Source organism: Dendrobates tinctorius, unplaced genomic scaffold (assembly GCF_039654945.1).
Source record: "Dendrobates tinctorius isolate UK_male_01 unplaced genomic scaffold, ASM3965494v1 ptg000144l, whole genome shotgun sequence".
NCBI classification, from domain to species: Eukaryota; Metazoa; Chordata; class Amphibia; order Anura; family Dendrobatidae; genus Dendrobates; species Dendrobates tinctorius.
The window spans coordinates 3,851,240-3,871,600 of NW_027361811.1; the positions used below are offsets into that span (position 1 = coordinate 3,851,240).

Here is a 20,361-nt window from a genome sequence, read left to right on the forward strand (position 1 = left end):
TATTTCTATGTAGCTACATAGTGGGCCCCAAGAATGATTTTCTCTGGTGGGCCCAAGGTGCTCTAGTCCGACGCTGCCTCTGACTGGTCTTTATTGCAATAACCTTGTAACAAAGAGTGACATTTTAACTTAAAAGTGCAAAAATAAAAATGTTGGACTGTACACTATTTGGACTGGGTCATGAGGTTACCTGTCCATCACACCTATTGAAGCTTTTAACAAATCCCATCCCAAAGATAATATGTAATTTTGTAGCTACATCAGCCTTCACTCTTTTGGCATATGATCACTTAAATAAGAAAACAATTTTAGCAGATCACTTAGGGAATGTCAGGGGAGATAGCTGTTGGTCAAACGACCATTTACGCAACACCTATCTAATTCTACCTATTGGATGTCCTGAGGAGTGTAGCAGTGGCTTTCTGATAGAGAATTCACAAGTCAAACTGAGCACTCCTAGGTAGTGTAATGTCGGGGTAGACAGCTGTTGGTCGAATGACCATTTACCCGACACCTATCTAATGTCTATGGTGGCTTCTTCACTCGTGATATTGATGAAGAGAAGGGTTCTGCCTGTTGGATATCCAGGGCAGTGTAGCAGCGGCTCTCTGATAGATAATATACGAGCGAATCCGAGCACTCTAACTTAGGGGAATGTTAAGGGGAGATAGTTGTTGGTCAAACGACCATTTACGTGACACCTATCTAATGTCTATGGTGGCCTCTTGACTTGAGATATTGGGGAAGAGAAGGATTCTACCTATTGGATGTCCTGAGGAGTCTAGCAGTGGCTTTCTGATAGAGAATACACAAGTCAAACTGAGCACTCCTAGGTAGAGTAATGTCAGAGGAGATAGCTGTTGGTCGAATGACCATTTACACAATACCTATCTAATGTCTATGAGGGCCTTTAGTCTACACATTCAAGTAGATATTTTTCTTCAGACAATCTTATTGTTTCCCTCATCCATTGCCTGAATACTGGCAAAAGATAAAGCAAACCTCTCATTTTACACTGGGTGTTGCTTTGGCTAGTTAGGGTGACATGACAGATGACTGCATGCGAGCTTGACTAGCACTGTAATCTGAATGTCATAAACTTGGAAAAATCTTCTATTATGACTCTTTTTCCTTTCTGGCATGCTATCAAAGATTTTAGGGAATTGGAAATGCAATAGTTTGCTTTCAACAGGGGCAAAAAGGTTGCATACATATTCGTATTAGAGCAAAATTAAATTTTTTATTTTGGGACTAAGCAGAATGCTTTTTTTTGGCAGAGCATGACAAATGATTATAAAGTCAACTTGTTTTGAGTACTTGATGGAAAGTCACCAAGCTACTACAGTTGTGCATCTTCCTTCTTTAATATTATTTTTATGAGGTGTGGTCTTTTAAAATTCTTGAGAATGAGGAGTGACTGTTTAAGGATTGTCTCTTGTCTACTTAAGATCTGCCCTTTATATATTTAGCTGTGGGCTGATATTTTAGACATCCTGGTTCATTCTAAAGCTTTGACAATAAAGGAGTTCTCCTATAAAATGATTTTGAAATAGTAAGAAATGCATTAAAGTTTAATAAAACAATAATTACTCACCCTTTTCATTTTCATCCAATCCAGCTGTTTATAACCTGTAGTTAACCACAAGCCAAATACCTAACCATGAGCAGTAGCCAATCACTGATTAAAGCAGTGATAACCATTAGGCTTTTTAGGACCAAAGATTGGCTGCAGTGGTCAAATGGACAGAAAGCATGATAGGTCATCAAGGTCTGATAAATGGGGATGTGACACCTGGCACCTCCACCGATCAGTTGTTTTCGGTGCCAGCGGCATCAGGAAATGATCAGTTACAGAGCTACTCTGTCTACTGATGGTGGTCTCGGCCAGGTACTGCACCATCCACCCCCTATTAATTTGAACAGAGGACGAGTGTGCATTACCCGACCGTGGCCGCCATCAGCGCCAAGAACAGCTGATCGGCATGGGTGCCAAGTGTCGTACCCCCACCAATCGGACATGAATGACCTATCCTAAGGACAGGTCATCACTGTTAAAGTAGTGGACAACCTCTTTAATTAGATGACAGACAGTTTTAAATTAAGCTATATGACCATTATATTCAGAAGTACACTAATGGTCTGAACAGAGCTTGATTCAGACAACCCCTCTAAAGCTATATATATTAAGGTTTATAATGATAATATGAGCAACATATAGCTGAAATGCCAAAAACAACCTGCTAGCATTCATGGCACGTTATTTAAGATGACTTTTTTAATATGTTTATGTTCTAATTTTATTTGCCACTAGTTTTCTAACACAAATCTATTCTTTCAGTTGGATTCTAAAATGAGATCACTCCAGCTGTGTTCAAACAGTGTGACAGAAATGACAAATTTCAAGCACCATTCATGGCTAATGAGTAAGTTTTAATTTTGCCAAAGACAGCTGCTGGCACAGCATTACTTATGGGCTATTTTCAGATTTTTACAAAAGACAAAATGTTGCAGAATTATTCAAACTCAAAAAATTCTCCCAAACTCAAATACTTCCTCCAAAAATTAAAAATAAAATAGGTAGTTAAAGTAGTTACCACCATGTTTACTGAAAGGTACATGCAACAAACTATATTTGGGGCATTAGGAACTGCTTGAAGTTCAGAAAATGAAATAAGGTCATATTCACGTAAATACATTTGTTTGAAATACAGAGACCATGTAATGCCAACATGCAAACTTTTGGTCAATGCAGTGTAAAATGTGGTTGTTTTTGCACAATTGTGGTGCACACGGTGATTTGTAACACTTTTTGGTACAGTATACACCAATGACCCAAAAAATGATGGTCTCAATCCAAGTTAAAGGAGTTCCATACATCTTAAAGTGAGTCTGTCAACCCAAAATTACTGTTTAGTCCAAGCACATGTGCTTGGGGCACCTTTGGCATGGTAAAAATATTTAAGTGCTTATTTTACATTTACTTCAGCTTTGTTCTGACGCAATAAAGCCAGAGCTGCCATTCAAAGAAAAGTGGCAGTGGAGAAAGATGAAGAAAACAAGTACTGTAGGTGTGGAGGTGACTTAAATATTTGGAAACATCAGGGGTGCACCAAGCAGAAGCGGAATACTCAGGAAGAAACTGAGTATTATCTGACAGAATTGCAGGGGTGTCAATACTTTTGGCCACAACTGTATACTGTATCTGTAATGTCTATGCACTGTTAGATTGTGCCTTCATACAGCATGGTAGAAATTTACATAGAAGTAGTGCAGACTGTTGGTGTACTTCACGGACACATCATGTGTTTAGTATATGCTAATAAGGATTTAGAGTACAAGTATCTATACTGAACATTATATCAAAGGGAAGGTGCCGCAATTTTATATAATTTGCAAAAAAAAAGTAAGTAACAAAATATGTTGTTTCAGCAAATGTACTAACTAGGATTTATGTTTTTTCGTAATAATGTTTTAATGTAGCCCCTGGGCGCTGCCATTTTGCTTTGCAGGTCTGTAATGGTCGCTGACACATACAATCTGCAAATATGGCTGCCCTGGGCATAGGAGACAGTGGTTGGACGCCGACCCTATCTTTAACATTGCAGCCACATTAGCAGTGAACTGGGCACGCCCCTGTGGGCTGCATAATTCACTGATGTAGGTGTGGCTGGGCGCCATCATACTGTAGCCCAGTGCTATCCGCTGAGCTCCACTTAGGCTACTTTCACACATCAGGTTTTCGGCGTCAGGCGCGATCCGGCGTCGTGCCGGAATGCCGGATCCAGCAAATGTTTTGTAAAACCTGATGTGCCGGATCCGGTTTTCTGCCGGATCCGTCTTGTTCTTGACAGACAAAACCGGATCCGTCTCATCCGGTTAATCCGTTTTTCTATCCGTTTTTTCGACGGATTACGCCGGATCCGGTTTTTAAAATTGACCCTTGTGGCCCCTCAAGGCAGAGTACACTGGCAGGATGACAGAGTGTGAAAGATTTGTGCCCTAACCAAACTTGTGTACCTTCTGGACCAACAGTATATACCTTTGCCAACCAAAGTTGGCTATCTTGTCATGGTCTACTATTTTTAGCTTTAGGCCACAGGTGTGTACCTGGTTGTGTTTTATGCAAAGTATTTCACCTTTTAACAAAAGTTGTGTACATTGTTAGGAAATCACCAACAATAAACACAACTTTTTAGGTGAAATACTTTGCTTCAAACACAACCAGGAACACAACTGTGGCAAAAAGCTAAAATTTACCCACAGTTATACCTGGTTTTGAATACCTTTTTACCTTTGAAATACCCTGTATTTAACCTTTTTTTTAAACATAGTTCGCCGCAGAAAGAAAAGACAGACAACCATTGTGAAACGATAATTTAACTTTTATTTAAAATTTTTTTTTTTTTTGTAAAATGTTTTTAAAGTGCAAAAAACTTTTTTAATAAAGGTTTTAAACCCAATGGGCATTTTTATTAAAAAACACACATTACAAATCTGTGTATTGTGGGGTGGAAATACTGCTGGAGGGGCTGCGGGACACTTCGACACTGGGTGTGTGGAGAGAGGACTGGGATCGTGGTGGGGAAGGAACAGTTAGAGGTGAAGGTGTGGAAAAAACTACAGAATGGGTGGACATGTGGGAAGCAGAAGAGGTGGTGGGTGGTGGAGTGGAGGGTTGGGCAGGGACTGTAGGAGCAGATGATGTTGATGGAAAGTTGTATGGGGAAGGAGTTTGGTACGGGGAAGGAGTTTGGTACGGGGAAGGAGTTTGGTACGGGGAAGGAGTTTGGTACGGGGAAGGAGTTTGGTACGGGGAAGGAGTTTGGTACGGGGCAGGTTGCTGGAAGTGGGGAGGTTGCTGGTACTGGGTAGGTTGCTGGTACTGGGGAGGTTGCTGGTACTGGGCAGGTTGCTGGTATGTAGTAGGAGGGGGAGGATGAAAAGTGGCTGGAGGGGGTGCAGATGTAATAGGAGGGGGAGGATGGAAAGTGGCTGGAGGGGGTGCAGGTGGAGGAACTACAGTGGTGGGAGGTGGAGGTTGGGAGGTAACCTGCTGTAGAGCACCGTGGCACGAATGCATTACATGCATCTGCTGGGCAGGAGAGAGCGTTTCCATGCGCTCCACAACAGACCTGAAAAAGGTGTGGTTTGGCGAAGATCTTGCTTCTGAATGCATGGTTTGCAGAAGTGTCTTCACCTCCAGAATGCTGGAGTTGATCTGCTGAAAGCCTGCGGAGATTTGCTCTGACAAGACTTTGAGACAGTTCTGGAAAGATGCATTCAGATGCAATAACTCTTGCGCATAACTCTTTTCCTGACCCCTCTGCCGCTGCCGCCCAGTACCCGCAGGTGTACTAGAGGCGGCAGGGGCAGAAGGGTGGGGTAAAGGGAAAGCGATCTCCTCACCAGCAGCTTCATGTAATGTAGGCGGCCACGATGCTCCTGTGCTGGTGGATGGGACAGATGGGTCGAATGTGTGGGAAGGCAGGGAAGGTGCAGATGTACCGGGGCGGTCGAAGTGTCCCTCGGTGCCGGTCTCCTCAGGGATCGCCTCAGAAGGGTCCAATCGTGCAGGCTCCCGAGTGCTGCTCACCGTGCTGTAGAATAAAGAGAAAAAAAAACAATTAAAATACTGACATGGTATGGCCCTGGCTGAAAAAAAAAAGTTACATCTTTTTCACATGTGGTGTGTAATATTTACCTTCTGGTGAGCATTGTTTCCCGGAGGAACGACAGGGCTTGTGCGTACTTGTACTTGCTCCTGCGTCCTCCAGATCCACTCGGGGCCCGCATCTCTTTATTGAACTCCTTCTTGAAACGATCCCTCACAGACCGCCACCGATTCACAATTCTGTTCCCTGAAACGAGAAAGGAGTGGTTAGTATACATCAGTGTTTCACAAACTCCAGTCCTCATGGTCCCCAGGGGTCATGTTTTCAGGATTTCAATAGTAAATAGAAATCCTGAACACATGATCCGTGGGGACCACGAGGACTGGAGTTCGGGAAACACTGGTTTACATCAAGCAACCATTACTGTATATACTTACGCTCTTTAATCTGGTCCCGAGCTTCGAGGTCCTCCCAGCGGCCCACAAGGAGAGAACAGATTTCCTCCCAGAGTCGTCGGGTAATGATCAGGTCAGCGTGGCGGCGGTCAGCCATATTCCAGAGCGGCTCCCTTTCTCTGACGAGATCGATGAGGCGGTCCACATCAATCCCTCCATCCTCACCGTCAGAGTCGGGAGCACGCTGTGAAGGCTGTTAAAGAAAAAGACAAAAATAACATAATTAGCCTCCACAAAAGAAATGAAATAAAAAGTGCAAAAAAACAAAGCAAAAATATTTATACTTACACGCTGGTGACCGCCGCGTTGCTGTCGCCGACGACCCTGGGAGGCACTGCGAGGACCTCTTGGCCGAGCACCAGATTGGGAAGACTAGAGAAGAAAACAAAAAATGTTATGAGTTTGGATGTAGGCATTTGTTTGCTGTGTGTGGTCTGCAGAACATTGTTTTCTATGTGTTGTGTGTAGTGTGATGTTGTGTTTCTGCGTTTGATGCAAAAAACTTACGAATTGTGAGCCCACTCCAAGCGTCTGTCCACCCCTTCCTTCTTCTTCTGGGAGCTCCTCTTCATCTTGTGATTCCTGTTTTGAAATAAAAGGCAATGAATAGACATATATTACAGAGATGATGGATTTTGGAAATAAAAACTTACCGTCAAACGCTGACGATGCGAGGGAGGGCTCCCAGAAGATGATGTGCTGTCCTGTTGATGGCCAGACTCCATGGCTGTGGGTATTGCTGCTGCCAGTGATGCCATTTCTGCTGCTGCTGCTGCATCTCTTTGGCGGCTGTTGAATAAAGAGAAACAAAGGGCCAATGAATATCTTGATATTCCATGGCCCTAGTTTGGAGGAATGGGGGATTTGATAATTACCGTCTCTCATCTGCTTCTGGACTCCCCTCCCGTTCAGCATGCTGCTCCATTTGGGGTGTTGCTGATGGTGCTGCTGCTGCATCTCTTTGGCGGCTGTTGAATAAAGAGAAACAAAGGGCCAATGAATATCTTGATATTCCATGGCCCTAGTTTGGAGGAATGGGGGATTTGATAATTACCGTCTCTCATCTGCTTCTGGACTCCCCTCCCGTTCAGCATGCTGCTCCATTTGGGGTGTTGCTGATGGTGCTGCTGCTGCAGATGTCTGCTGCCTTCTCCTGCGCCTGGTTGCTGTCTTGGGTGGCATGTTGGGTGTGGCTGAGGGTCCCATTGTCTTGCTTTTATATATCTCCTGTGGGCAGAGCTACTGAGCATGCTCAGACCAAAAAAACCGGATCCGGCGCATTGCGGCGCTCATAGGCTTTCATTGTGTGAAAAAGCCGGACGCGCCGGATCCGGCGTGTCCGGCTTTTTCGCCGGAGACAAAAAACGTTACAGTAGACGTTTTTTCCAGACGCCGGATCGCGACACATTGCGACACATTGCCGGATCCGGCGATAACCGGATGAAACGCATGGCCATCCGGCGCGATCCGGCGCAAATGCAAGTCAATGGGGGGGAAACCGGATCCGGCATTGCATTTCGCCGGATCCGGTTTCTGTCAAAAGCGCCGGATCGCGCCTGACGGCGAAAACCTGATGTGTGAAAGAGGCCTTACCCTCTATCACAAGACCTGTAATGACAGAAGCTGTACTGTTCAATTCTGGCATGACAGGTCCTGTGTTGTGAGGACTGAGGACAGGCTGTAGATGAGGACAGCAGAGGAGAGAAGCACCCACTGGAGCCAGAGGATGGAGAGCAGTGAGTGGGGGTGACTTTCCTCCATGCTCCTCTGTCCTGTTACTCCCAGGCACTGCACTGTGCGTCCTGAGCAGATATTCTATGCTCCTCACACGCTGCCCTGCTCCTCTGTGTCCTTCTCCTGCTCTGTCTCCACTTCCCCACTCACACACAGGCCCAGTGATCTCTGGTAAGCTGGCACCTTCGCTTTTATGGCTGTCTGAGGAGGACAGTGACATACAGACATACTGTCTGCTGAGCGGTGTATCCAATCCTCTCCTGTGTGATACTGTCTAGAGCCATGTATCCAATCCTTGCCAATAAGAGACTGTCTGCTGAGTTGTGTATCTAATCCCATCCTGTGTGATACTGTCTGCTGAGCCGTGTATCTAATCCTATCCTGTGAGAGACTGTCTAATGAGCCATGTATCCAATCCTTGCCAATAAGAGACTGTCTGCTGAGTTGTGTATCTAATCCCATCCTGTGTGATACTGTCTGCTGAGCCGTGTATCTAATCCTATCCTGTGAGAGACTGTCTAATGAGCCATGTATCCAATCCTTGCCAATAAGAGACTGTCTGCTGAGCCGTGTATCTAATCCTATCCTGTGTGAGACTGTCTAATGAGCCGTGTAGCCAATCCTTGCCAACGAGAGACTGTCTTCTGAGCCGTGTACAATCCTCTCCTGTGTGATACTGTCTAGAGCCATGTATCCAATCCTTGCCAATAAGAGACTGTCTGCTGAGCTGTGTATCTAATCCCATCCTGTGTGATACTGTCTGCTGAGCCGTGTATCTAATCCTATCCTGTGAGAGACTGTCTAATGAGCCATGTATCCAATCCTTGCCAATAAGAGACTGTCTGCTGAGCCGTGTATCTAATCCTATCCTGTGTGAGACTGTCTAATGAGCCGTGTAGCCAATCCTTGCCAACGAGAGACTGTCTTCTGAGCCGTGTACAATCCTCTCCTGTGTGATACTGTCTAGAGCCATGTATCCAATCCTTGCCAATAAGAGACTGTCTGCTGAGCTGTGTATGTAATCCCATCCTGTGTGATACTGTCTGCGGAGCCGTGTATCTATTCCTATCCTGTGTGATACTGACTGCTGAGCTGTGTATCTAATCCCATCCTGTGTGATACTGTCTGCTGAGCCGTGTATCTATTCCTATCCTGTGTGATACTGACTGCTGAGCTGTGTATCTAATCCCATCCTGTGTGATACTGTCTGCTGAGCCATGTATCTAATCCTATCCTGTGTGAGACTGTCTAATGAGCCGTGTAGCTAATCCTTGCCAATGAGAGACTGTCTGCTGAGCCGTGTACAATCCTCTCCTGTGTGATGCTGTCTGCTGAGCCGTGTATCTAATCCTTGCCAATGAGAGACTGTCTGCTGAGTAGTGTATCCAATCCTCTCCCATGTGATACTGTCTGCTGAGCCATACATCTAATCCTTGCCAATGAGAATGTCTGCTGAGCCGCGTATCCAATCCTCTCCTATGTGATACTGTCTGCTGAGCCGTGTAACTAATTGTGTGCAAACTATATGGCGGTATTAGGTGTGAACTATATGGCGGCATTAGGTGTGATCTATATGGCGGCACTATGTGTGATCAATATGGCGGCATTAGGTGTGATCTATATGGCGGCACTATGTGTGATCAATATGGCGGCATTAGCTGTGATCTGTATGGCGACATTAGGTGTGAACTGTATGGCGGCATTACGTGTGAAGTTTATGGCGGCATTAGGTGGGATCTGTATGGCGGCATTAGGTGTGATCTGTATGACGGCATATAAAAGCTTAATCTAAACATTTTTTATACTAACTAGGACATACAATTGATTCTTCTGGATTGGTAATTATGCTCTTTACCCCTGCAGTCTCTTAGCAGCACTCTGATTTATCTGATTTATTTGTATGTTTGTTTTTACACAATACTAGCTGAAGAGCCCGGCGCTGCCCGGGCATAGTAACTAACTACGGTTAGTTATAACAAATTATAATGATTATATCTAGCCAGAGCCACCAGACTACTACCCCTAATATCCCAAATCATCCTGCCAGCCAGAGCCACCGGACTACTACCCCTAATATCCCACATCATCCCGTCAGTCAGAGCCACCGGACTACTACCCCTAATATCCCACATCATCCTGCCAGCCAGAGCCACCGGACTACTACCACTAATATCCCACATCTCGTCACAGCCACCGGACTACTACCCCTAATATCCCACATCATTCCGTCAGCCAGAGCCACCGGACAACTACCACTAATATCCCACATCATCCCGTCACAGCCACCGGACTACTACCCCTAATATCCCACATCATCCCGTCAGCCTGAGCCACCGGACAACTACCAATATCCCACATCATCCCGTCACAGCCGCCAGACTACTACCCCTAATATCCCACATCATCCCGTCACAGCCGCCAGACTACTACCCCTAATATCCCACATCATCCCGTCACAGCCGCCAGACTACTACCCCTAATATCCCACATCATCCCGTCACAACCGCCGGACTACTACCCCTAATATCCCACATCATCCCGTCAGCCAGAGCCACCAGACACCTCCCCCTAATATCCCGCATAATCCCGTCAGCCAGAGCCACCGGACTACTACCCCTAATATCCCACATAATCCCGTCAGCCAGAGCCACCGGACTACTACCCCTAATATCCCGCATAATCCCGTCAGCCAGAGCCACCGGACTACTACCCCTAATATCCCACATAATCCCGTCAGCCTTGGGTCAGAACAGAGCGCTGAGTGGAACGGTCCTACCTTCCATACCGGGGGTCCCTTTAAGAGAGGCCTGGTGTCAGAACCAGAGCGCTGAGTGGATTTGCCCTGACTTCCATACCCATGATCCCTTTTATAGAAGCCTGGGATGAGAATCAGAGCGCTGAGGGATTTACCCTAACTTCCATACCGGAGATCCCTTTAAGAAAGCCTGGGATCAGAACCAGAGCGCTTAATGGATTTGCCCTGACTTGTATACCAATGATCCCTTTAATAGAACCCTGGGGTCAGAATCAGAGCGCTGAGGGATTTTCCCTAACTTCCGTACAGGAGATCCCTTTAAGAGAACCTGGGGTCAGTACCAGAGCATTTGAAGGCAACTGCCCTGACTTCCATACCGGGGATCCCTTTAAGAGAGAACTGGGGTCAGTACCAAAGTGCAGATTGGATTTGCCCTCACTTCCATACCGGGGATCCCTTTAAGAGTGGCCTTGGGTCAGAACCAGAGCGCTGAGTGGATTTGCCCTAACTTCCATACCGGGGATCCCTTTAAGAAAGCCTGGGATCAGAACCAGAGCGCTGGATGGATTTGCCCTGACTTGCATACCAATGATCCCTTTAATAGAACCCTGGGATCAGAATCAGAGCGCTGAGGGATCTTCTCTAACTTCCGTACAGGAGATCCCTTTAAGAGAGCCTGGGGTCAGTACCAGAGCATTTGAAGGCAATTGCCCTGACTTCCATACCGAGGACTGGGGTCAGAACCATAGCAATAGATGGATTTGCCCTGCCTTCCATACCGCAGATCCCTTTAAGAAAGGCCTGGGGTCAGTACCAAAACGCCGAGTGGATTTGCCCTAACTTGCATACCAATGATCCACAGGTGGGGGGGGGGTTTATTTCTGTCATGTGCTCTGTGCTCCTTTCTGGGGGGCAGACAATGGCTGGGAGCTTATGTTCCTGGGGATGCTAGATTTCTCCCAACATGTCAGTGTCTGCTGAGGTGTTGTCAAGTGGGAAAACTTGCTCATAGCAACCAATCACAGCTCAACTTCTTGTAACCAGCTCTGGTGAAATGAGAGATGCTTAGTGATTGGTTGCAAGGAAAACTGTTGCTCATAGCAACCAATCACAGCTCAGCTTCCTTTGTACAGCTCTGGTGAAATGAAAGATGCTTCATGATTGATGGTGATACACACATGCATACATACATTCAGTTTTATATATAGAGATTTAATAAAGAATAAACATGGTTAATACACTCTCTAGTATCTAGGGCCTAATTTTGCCTGTGATTTAGTGTTGACAATTATACATTATCCATAGCACTGGAACACAATATCCATATTATACTCACAATACTTATCACAATCCACACTACACGATATATACAAAAGACGGAAGACATTATTCACACTGACATGCATGGTGTCTTAAGGGGCAGGAACGCTGTAGCATAGTCCACCATCCTTACACTTTCATCAGAAGACGAGACAACGCTGTGCCTGTGAGCATCTGAAATGGGAAGCTCCACTCTTGTCCCTTCATGTGTAGGAAGATGTGATCCAAGTGGATATTCTTATCTAATACTGGAAATACCAGATGTGCTGAGGTAAAAAGAGGCTGCTCACACTGCTGTCTACAATGTATTTCTAACCTATTACTAAAGATATCAGATGTGCTGAGTTAATAATAAGCTGCTCACACTGCTGTCCACCCTGTCTTTCTGATCTGTTACCAGGAGTGCTGAGGTAAGAAATGGTCACTCACCCAGTTGTCCACTCTGTCTATCCGATCTAAAAATGGAAATAACAGGACGATGAGTGCTGAGGGAAGAAAAGGCTGCTCACACTGCTGTCCACCCTGTCTCTCTGATCTGTTACCAGGAGTGCTGAGGTAAGAAATGGTCACTCACCCAGTTGTCCACTCTGTCTATCCGATCTAAAAATGGAAATAACAGGACGACGAGTGCTGAGGGAAGAAAAGGCTGCTCACACTGCTGTCCACCCTGTCTCTCTGAATGCTGAGCAGCTGCTGTGACCTAAGGTTTGCTAGGATATCTCCAGATGACAGCAGCATAGCTTCATACTGTATATGCTCATAAGCACCTGTATTTTTAACTTCCTAGGAAATGGTTATTTAATGTAGTGATTACTTGCAAAACAAGTGCATTTTGCTAATTAAAAAGGGACTTAGAAATTTACTTATAATTAACTTTTTTTCTTTATTTTTTTCTATTCTAAATACCTCTATTGTCTCTACACAGATCATTTTCTAGGTCAGCTATGTGATGAACGTGCTTAACATTAACCCCTTCTTCATTCCCGCAAAACGCCATATATACTGCATACCGATCGCACAGGCTCATGCTGCGTGCCACCACATTCAAAGGTGGGTGTTAGCCCTATATGAGAGCTGACACCTGCTGGCACTGGTCGCTGGCGTTTAACCCCTCTGATGCCCTTGTCAATAGTGACAGCGACATCGCGGGATATCGCAGAGAGAGGGAGGATCCCTCTGTGCTCCCATTGGGAACGTAACTGCGATCATGTTGTGCCGATGGTCTCCATGGTGGCCCGGGCAGAAAGATGGCTGTGGGGTCACCCAGGGACGGTGGCCTGTAAGCTCCTGCTCAGAGCAGGAGCTGACATGCCTCATCCCTGCATGTGAGACACTAATCTAATGCTCTTTTACCTTTGTATTGTCTGGTGACATCAAGCCGATAGCTTAGTAATGGAGAGGTATCTAGAAATCCTATAGTTATATGGTAAATATAGACATAGCAAGTATGAAGTCCTTTATTTGAAATAATACAAAACACACTTTGTGAGCGCAACATCGTTGACCAGGGGTGACATCATCGAGGTTACCGCCAGTCAGTGAGGCTGCGTTCCCAGCAGGGCTGAAATGCGGTGACCTCAGCACCGTGGGATAAAGTAAGTGATGAGAACATTTTTGTTAAAAAAATAGTTTTACATTTTCATGGCTCAACTTTATTAACTTATGTGATGCACTTGGGGGTTCAAGGTGCTCACCACACATCTAGATAAATATCTTGAGGAGTCTAGTTTCCAAAATGGGGTCACTTGAGGAGGGTTTTCACTGTTTAGGCACATTATGGGCTCTCCAAACGCAACTCAACACCCACAGAACATTCCATCAAAATATGCATTCCAAAATGTCACTTCATCCTTTCTGAGCCCTGCCATGCACCCAAACAGTAGTTTTACCCCACATGTGGGGTATCGGTGTACTCAGTAGACATTGCACAACAAATTGTATGGTGTAATTTCTCTTGCTACTCTTGTGAAAAGGCAAAATTTGGGTCTAAAATACATTTTTGTGGGAAAATTTTGATTGTTTTGTGGCTCAATGTTATAAACTTCTGTGAAGCACATCTAGATAAGTTCCCTGAGGGCCCTAGTTTCCAAAATGGTGTCACTTGTGAGCAGTTTATACTGTTTAGGCATATCAGGGGCTCTCCAAACAGGACATGGCATCCACTAATTATGCCAACAAATTTTACAGTCAAAAAGTCAAATGGCGCGCCTTCCATTCTGAGCCCTGCCGTGCACCCAAACAGTAGTTTTCCAACATATATGGGGCATCACCATGCTCTGGAGAAATTGCACAACAAATTTTGGGGTCCATTTTTTCCTGTTACCCTTGCAAAAACAAAATTTTACTTTATATCCAATTTTTTTTGTGAAAAAGTTAAATGTTCATTTATTTTCTTAAACATTCCATTAATTACTATCAAGCACCTGAAGGGTTAATAAACATCTTGAATGTGGTTTTGAACATCTTGACGGGTCTAGTTTTTAAAATGGTGTCCCTTTGGGCTACTTTCTGTCATATAGGCCTCTCAAAGTCACTTCAAACAAATTTTGTTGGAAACATCAGAAATCGCTGGTCAACTTTAAACCTTTACAACTTCCTAACAAAAAAAAGTTTCAAAAATTGTGCTGATGTTAAGTAGACATGTGGGAAATGTTATTTAATAACTACTGTATTTTGTGTGACATAACTACGATTTAAGGGAATAAAAATTAGAAATTTGAAAACTACTAAATTTTTAACATTTTTGCCAAATTTCTGAAATTTTCACAAATAAATACAAGTTATATCAAAAAATTTTTACTACTATTATATAAATATGATAGTCGCGAGAAAGCGGTCTCAGAATCAGTGGGATCTGTTGAAACGTTCCCTAGTTATTACCACATAAACTGACACTGCTCAAAATTGTAAAATTTTGTCTGGTTAGGAAGGTGTGATAAAACACTCCGGGATCGCCTTTGCTGGGGTCAAAGGTCACGTGCGTTCAGCATGAAACTCAGGCACAGAGCTGGGATTCGGGTATAACTGACACTGGGTCAGGTTTATTAATGGTGAAAGCAATGCAAAAGGAAATAAAACATAAAACAAATCCTTGCCTGTCCGGCACTAACTAAACAATGGACAACCTAACTACCAACTGGCGGGCTTCTCCCATCCAGCCAAACCACAGTTGCAGTGGGCACTGCTCTCACTCACGTGTGTCTCTCACACAGACAGGCTCTCTGTGTTCCCAGGCTGAGACACTCACACAACCAACTGGCATCTTTTTATATCCACCTCCCATTATTCATTAGCAAGCAGGTGCGATACTGAGCAGACTAGGCCACATAGGAAAGGAATCTGGGCGAGATATACCTGCCCTCATTCACTATTCCCACATGATTCTCACAAAGGTGAAAACAGGCTTTGGGGTGAAGGGGTTAACTTTACTATGTATGGAATCCTTAAGATGAAGCCTGATTATTTTGAAGCAGTTTTGTGGTAGATGGTGCCATCGAAATCTGTGGCAAATCTATAGTGGAATTATTTACAACATATCTGGTAATACTAGAAATGTGTACAGACTTTTTCCAGTTTTTATGACCACCACATTTTATATTCCTAGTGCAGACACTAGACAAAAAATTGTTCCTATAAATCTGAATGAAGAATGTAGTTTTTTCATGCATGAACCGTAACCAGTATATCTGGCTTACTATTATGTAAGGTCCTGTAAGGCCTCTTTCACACTTCCGTTTTTGACCATCAGTCAAAATCCGCCAGGTTTTGAAAAAAACGGATCCGCCATTTTTTTTGCGGATCCGTTTTTTTCCCCATTGAGTTGCATTACTGGCGGATCTTGACGGATAGCCATCCGTTGGATCCGTTTTTGTGAGGATCCGCCAAATTTTTTTCATCCGCCGGCATGCCAGGACGGACCTTGCAATTTTTTTTGTTGTTGGATCCGCATTTTCCAGTGCGCATGCCCGTAGAAAGGAAGTCAGGGAGAAAATTAATCCTGAAATCCTTTCTGGCGGACGAAGATCTCTCTCTCTCTCTCTCTCTCTCTCTCTCTCGGCCAGCGGTTCCTTTAAAATTCTTCATTCTGCAGATCCGTTAAAAAACGGATCCGGTGGCATCCGTTCACATCAGTTAGGAACGGTTCCGCTTTTCCGCCTTTTTGGCGGATTTTAACTGACACAAAAAACTGAAGTGTGAAAGAAGCCTAAAGAATAAAAATAGTGTAAGTTAGCATTCTTTAATTCAGTATTTGTATATTACTTTATTTGGTCTCTTCTGACATATTCCAAAACAGCCCATATAATATGTATAATCCAAAATGTGAGATCCCACGGATATCTATAAATAATACATCAGAAAACTTTAAAAGCTTTACAAGAGATTCATTCAAAATCATCCCAGGATTAAAGAATGTTAGATTATTAAGCATGTTTGCAAGTTGAAAATTCAAAGTTGGAAAATAGTGACATTTTCACAAAATTTCAATTTTTTTCACAAATAAACACAAGACATATCAAAGAAATTTTATCACTATCATGAAATACAATATGTCACGAGAAAACAATGTCAGAATCACCAGGATCCATGGAAGCGTTCCAGAGTTATTACCTCATAAAGGAACAGTGGTCAGAATTGTAAAAATTGGCCTGGTCTTTAACATGCAAACCACCCTTGGGGGTAAAAGGGTTAACCTAAACCCCATGGAATAGCCAATTCACCAGAGCAAAATATGGTACAAAACATATGTCACCAAATTGTAGTAACACAAATGTGGTGAAACATTTTTCTTCAGTCATTAAAAGAAAAATTTGTTATAATTTCCTTTAAAATGTTTTATCCACACAAGAAGTTGTCAGTCTTAGACTGGTTTCACAGTTGCGTTTTTTTTTCCGCTTTTTTTTCGCAAAAAAACGCATGCGTTTTTTTTCCTATACTTTACATGGGTGCGCATACACATGCGTTAGTACGCGTTTGTATGCGCATGCGTTTTTTTGTAGTGTGCGCTCAGGCGCACAAAATACATCCGGCTGCATTTTTTGTGCATCCGACTTGCCCCAAAAAAACGCATGCGCACGCAATGCGTTTTTTTTCACCCAAACACCCATTATAGTCTATGGGTGCGCGTACGTGCGCATGGTAATGCGCACGTATGCGCAAAAAACGCATGCACTTTTTTTTTTAAAAAACGCACCCAAGCCCCCCAAAAAACGTACACAAACGCATGATGCATTTTTTTTATGTGCGTTTGCACTGAGCACGGTGCGCAGCGCAAAAAAACGCAAGTGTGAAAGTAGCCTCTCTCATAAAAAATGTAAAAATTACAAGGGTGGTTATAAAATGAGCTATATTAACCAGCGTCGCTCTAGTATCGCTGTCCCTGCTGGTCTATAGTGGGGCAGAAAGTGATGACATCCATTTCTTCTGTCACCTGAATGCTCAGGCCAATAATTGGAATGGAAAGTCACCTAAGATTCATCTAATTATGTCATTTCCTGACTTATCAGAAATCAGTCAAGTGACTAGCACTAGATAGATCCGTGGGTGTAAAGGTACTGTCACACTTAGCGATGCACCAGCGATCCCGACTAGCGATATGCCGCGGTCAGGATTGCTGGTGCATTACTAAGTGGTCGCTAGTGAGCTGCCACACAGGCAGATCTCACCAGCGACATAGCAGGGGTCGGGGGTCGCTACTTACCTGTCACATTAGGCGATCCTGCGTCCTCCCGCCCGCGTCCACGCGTCGCTTGTCGGCGCCACAAGAAGCCCAGCAGGAAGCTGACGATGAGAAACGGTCCAGGACGTTCTCGCGCGATCAGCGATAACCAGCGGGGGAGCGGTCGGAGGTAAGCATCACACACAGCGATATCGCTAGCAATATGACTGCTGCGTCACAAAAACCAGTGATGTTATAGCGATATTGCTAGCGATATAGCTTAGTGTGACAGGCCCTTTAGAGTTGGTAAGTATACCCACATTTTATAATTTTATACATAATAGGCAATGCTAACAGCTGCCAATTGGTGACCCTTGAAATTGTTCCAGAAAATGCAACATTTGTCCACAAAAATTATTGAAATTACACGTTTTGTTATACACATGCTTATTTCCATTGTGTGAATTGGAACAACACAAAATAGCAGGGAGAAAAAAGGGGCAAATTGGACATCAATTCACACAAAACTCCCTAAAATGATCTGGACAAAATTGTTCGCACCTTTTCAAAATTGTTGGTAAACAACTTTGTTTCAAGCATGTGATGCTCGTTCATACTCACCTGTGTCAAGTAACAGGTGTGCGCAATATGAAAATCACACCTAAAACCAGAAAAAAGGGAATAAGTTGACTCAATATTTGCATTGTGGGTTTGTGTATGTTACGATAAGCATGGAGAACAGAAAGAAAAGACAAGAAATGCCTGAGGACTTGAGTACGAAAATTGTTGAAAATATCAACAATCTCAAGGTTAAAAGTCCATCTCCAGAGATCTTAATGCTCCTTTGTCCACAGTGCAAAACATAAATCAAGAAGTCTACAACCCATAGAATTGTAGCTAATATTCCTGGACATGAACGGTAAAGAAAAATTGATGAAAGATTGCAATGCAAGATAGTCTGGATGAAGGATAAGCACCTCCAATCATGTTCCAAAGAAAGTAAAGCTGTCCTGCAGGCTCAGAGTGCATCAGTATCAGCGCAAACTAGCCATCATCATTTGAATGAAAAGAAATGCTATGGCAGGAGACCCAGGAGGACCAAGACAGAGCTTTTTGTTAAAGCACATCATCCTACTGTTTACTGAAAATGGAATGAGGCCTACAAAGAAAAGAACACAGTACCTACAATCAAATATGGTGGAGGTTCAAAAGATGTTTTGGGGTGGTTTTGAAGCCTCTGCCACTGGGTGCCTTGACTGTGTGCAAGGCCTTATGAAATCTGAAGATTAACAAAGGATTTTGGGTCGCAATGTAGTGCCCAGCGTCACAAAGCTGGAATTGCATCCCAGGTCATGGGTCTTCTAGTAGGAAAATAATCTCAAACATACTTCAAGAAGCACCCATAAATGGACAGAAACAAAGCACTGGGAGTGTACTGAAGTGGCCAACAATGAGTCCAGATCATTGAACACCTGTGGAGAGATCTTAAAATTGCTGTTAAAAGAAGAGTGGTCCAAAATTCCAGTTGAAAGGTGTAAGAAGCTTGTTGATGCTTATAGACAGCGATTGATTGCAGTTATGTATTCCAATGGGTGTGCAACCAATTATTAAGTTGAGGGTGCCAACAAATTGGCCTGCTCATTTTTGTACATTTTTGAGTGAAATGATGTTCAAATTGCCTTCTTTTCTCGTTTTTTTTTTTGTGTTATACATATAGCAAATGGATTACAATAAACTGGTAATACAAACCTTTTCTCATCCATGTTTAACGGTAGAATTATAGATAAATTGAAACTTTCCAAAGAGGTGCATGGACTATTCTTTACTTCTTTCCAACTTCCAACAGCAATGGTAAAAGTAGAGGCAGGCATAGGCATTGTCACATAGTAAAACCAGCTACAGATTCCTGCACAAAAATAAAAAAAAAAGTCTAAAAAAGTCTGTAAGAATACATTCATAGTTAAATAAAAAAGAGAACATTCAACAATAAAAGTAAATACATAACAATATGTGCTAGATTGTTTCCAATGTTTTCAACAGGCTGATTTGCAACCATATGATTTTGACTTTATGCAAGCTTAATTTGCAATAGTTGCCCATCCTGCATTGTAGCTTCATCACTTTTCACCAGAAAGATGCAGTTGTGCTACCTCTCCTATTAATAATTGTGGCTTGTCTGCATTCTATTCTTATCTGGTATTTTAATGTCATTGCATCAGTAATTATAGCATTTTATAATATTATATTCCATTAGGTCATTTTAGTCTTTGGCTACTTTAAGAGAGAAAGATTTCCAAATCTACAAAAGAGAACCAAACTTGAAACCCCAATAAATATATATACTGCCATTGGAAGAAGGCAAATTCTCACCAGGAGCAGTTCATGACCGGCAGAGATCCTCACCAGATAGAACATGCAGGTACTAAGAAACTACAGTGGCTGGTTAAAGTATTCAACCCACTTGGCTTTTTACGTATTTTTTTACATTACAACCTGTGTTTAAAGATTTTTGTAATCCGATTTGTGTGTGACGCATCAGCACGAAATAGTCTAAGTTGGCGAAGTGAGAAAAATAAAGGCATAAATTAAATTTATGGGATCAAATAACTTAAAATTAGCATGTGTGTATGTATTCACCCCTTTTTTGATGAAGCCTCTAAAAATTTCTGGTGCAAGCAATTACTTTCATAAGTCACATGCTTAGTGAAATGAAGTCCACCTGTGTGCAATCTAAGTGTCACATGGTCTGTCAGTATATACACACCTTTTCTTAACGGCCACAGAGGCTGCGACACCTAATCTGTCACCCTATTTTACGCGCTGGTAACT

At 43.4% G+C, this 20,361-nt stretch overlaps 1 protein-coding gene across 17 annotated transcripts in view; it reads right to left on the bottom strand.

Annotated features, from left to right (window-relative positions):
* The window catches only part of AOPEP (aminopeptidase O (putative)), a 767,795-nt gene that overhangs the window by 605,302 nt on the left and 142,132 nt on the right, over positions 1-20,361 (bottom strand). For all 17 annotated transcript variants that reach the window (XR_012220365.1, XR_012220366.1, XM_073545970.1 and 14 more), the window contains one exon: positions 19,282-19,438. Coding sequence is in view for 15 of the 17 variants with exons in the window: in XM_073545970.1 (XP_073402071.1) it covers positions 19,282-19,438 (157 nt within the window). In the remaining 2 variants the exon portion in view is untranslated. The remainder of the gene's footprint in view (positions 1-19,281; positions 19,439-20,361) is intronic.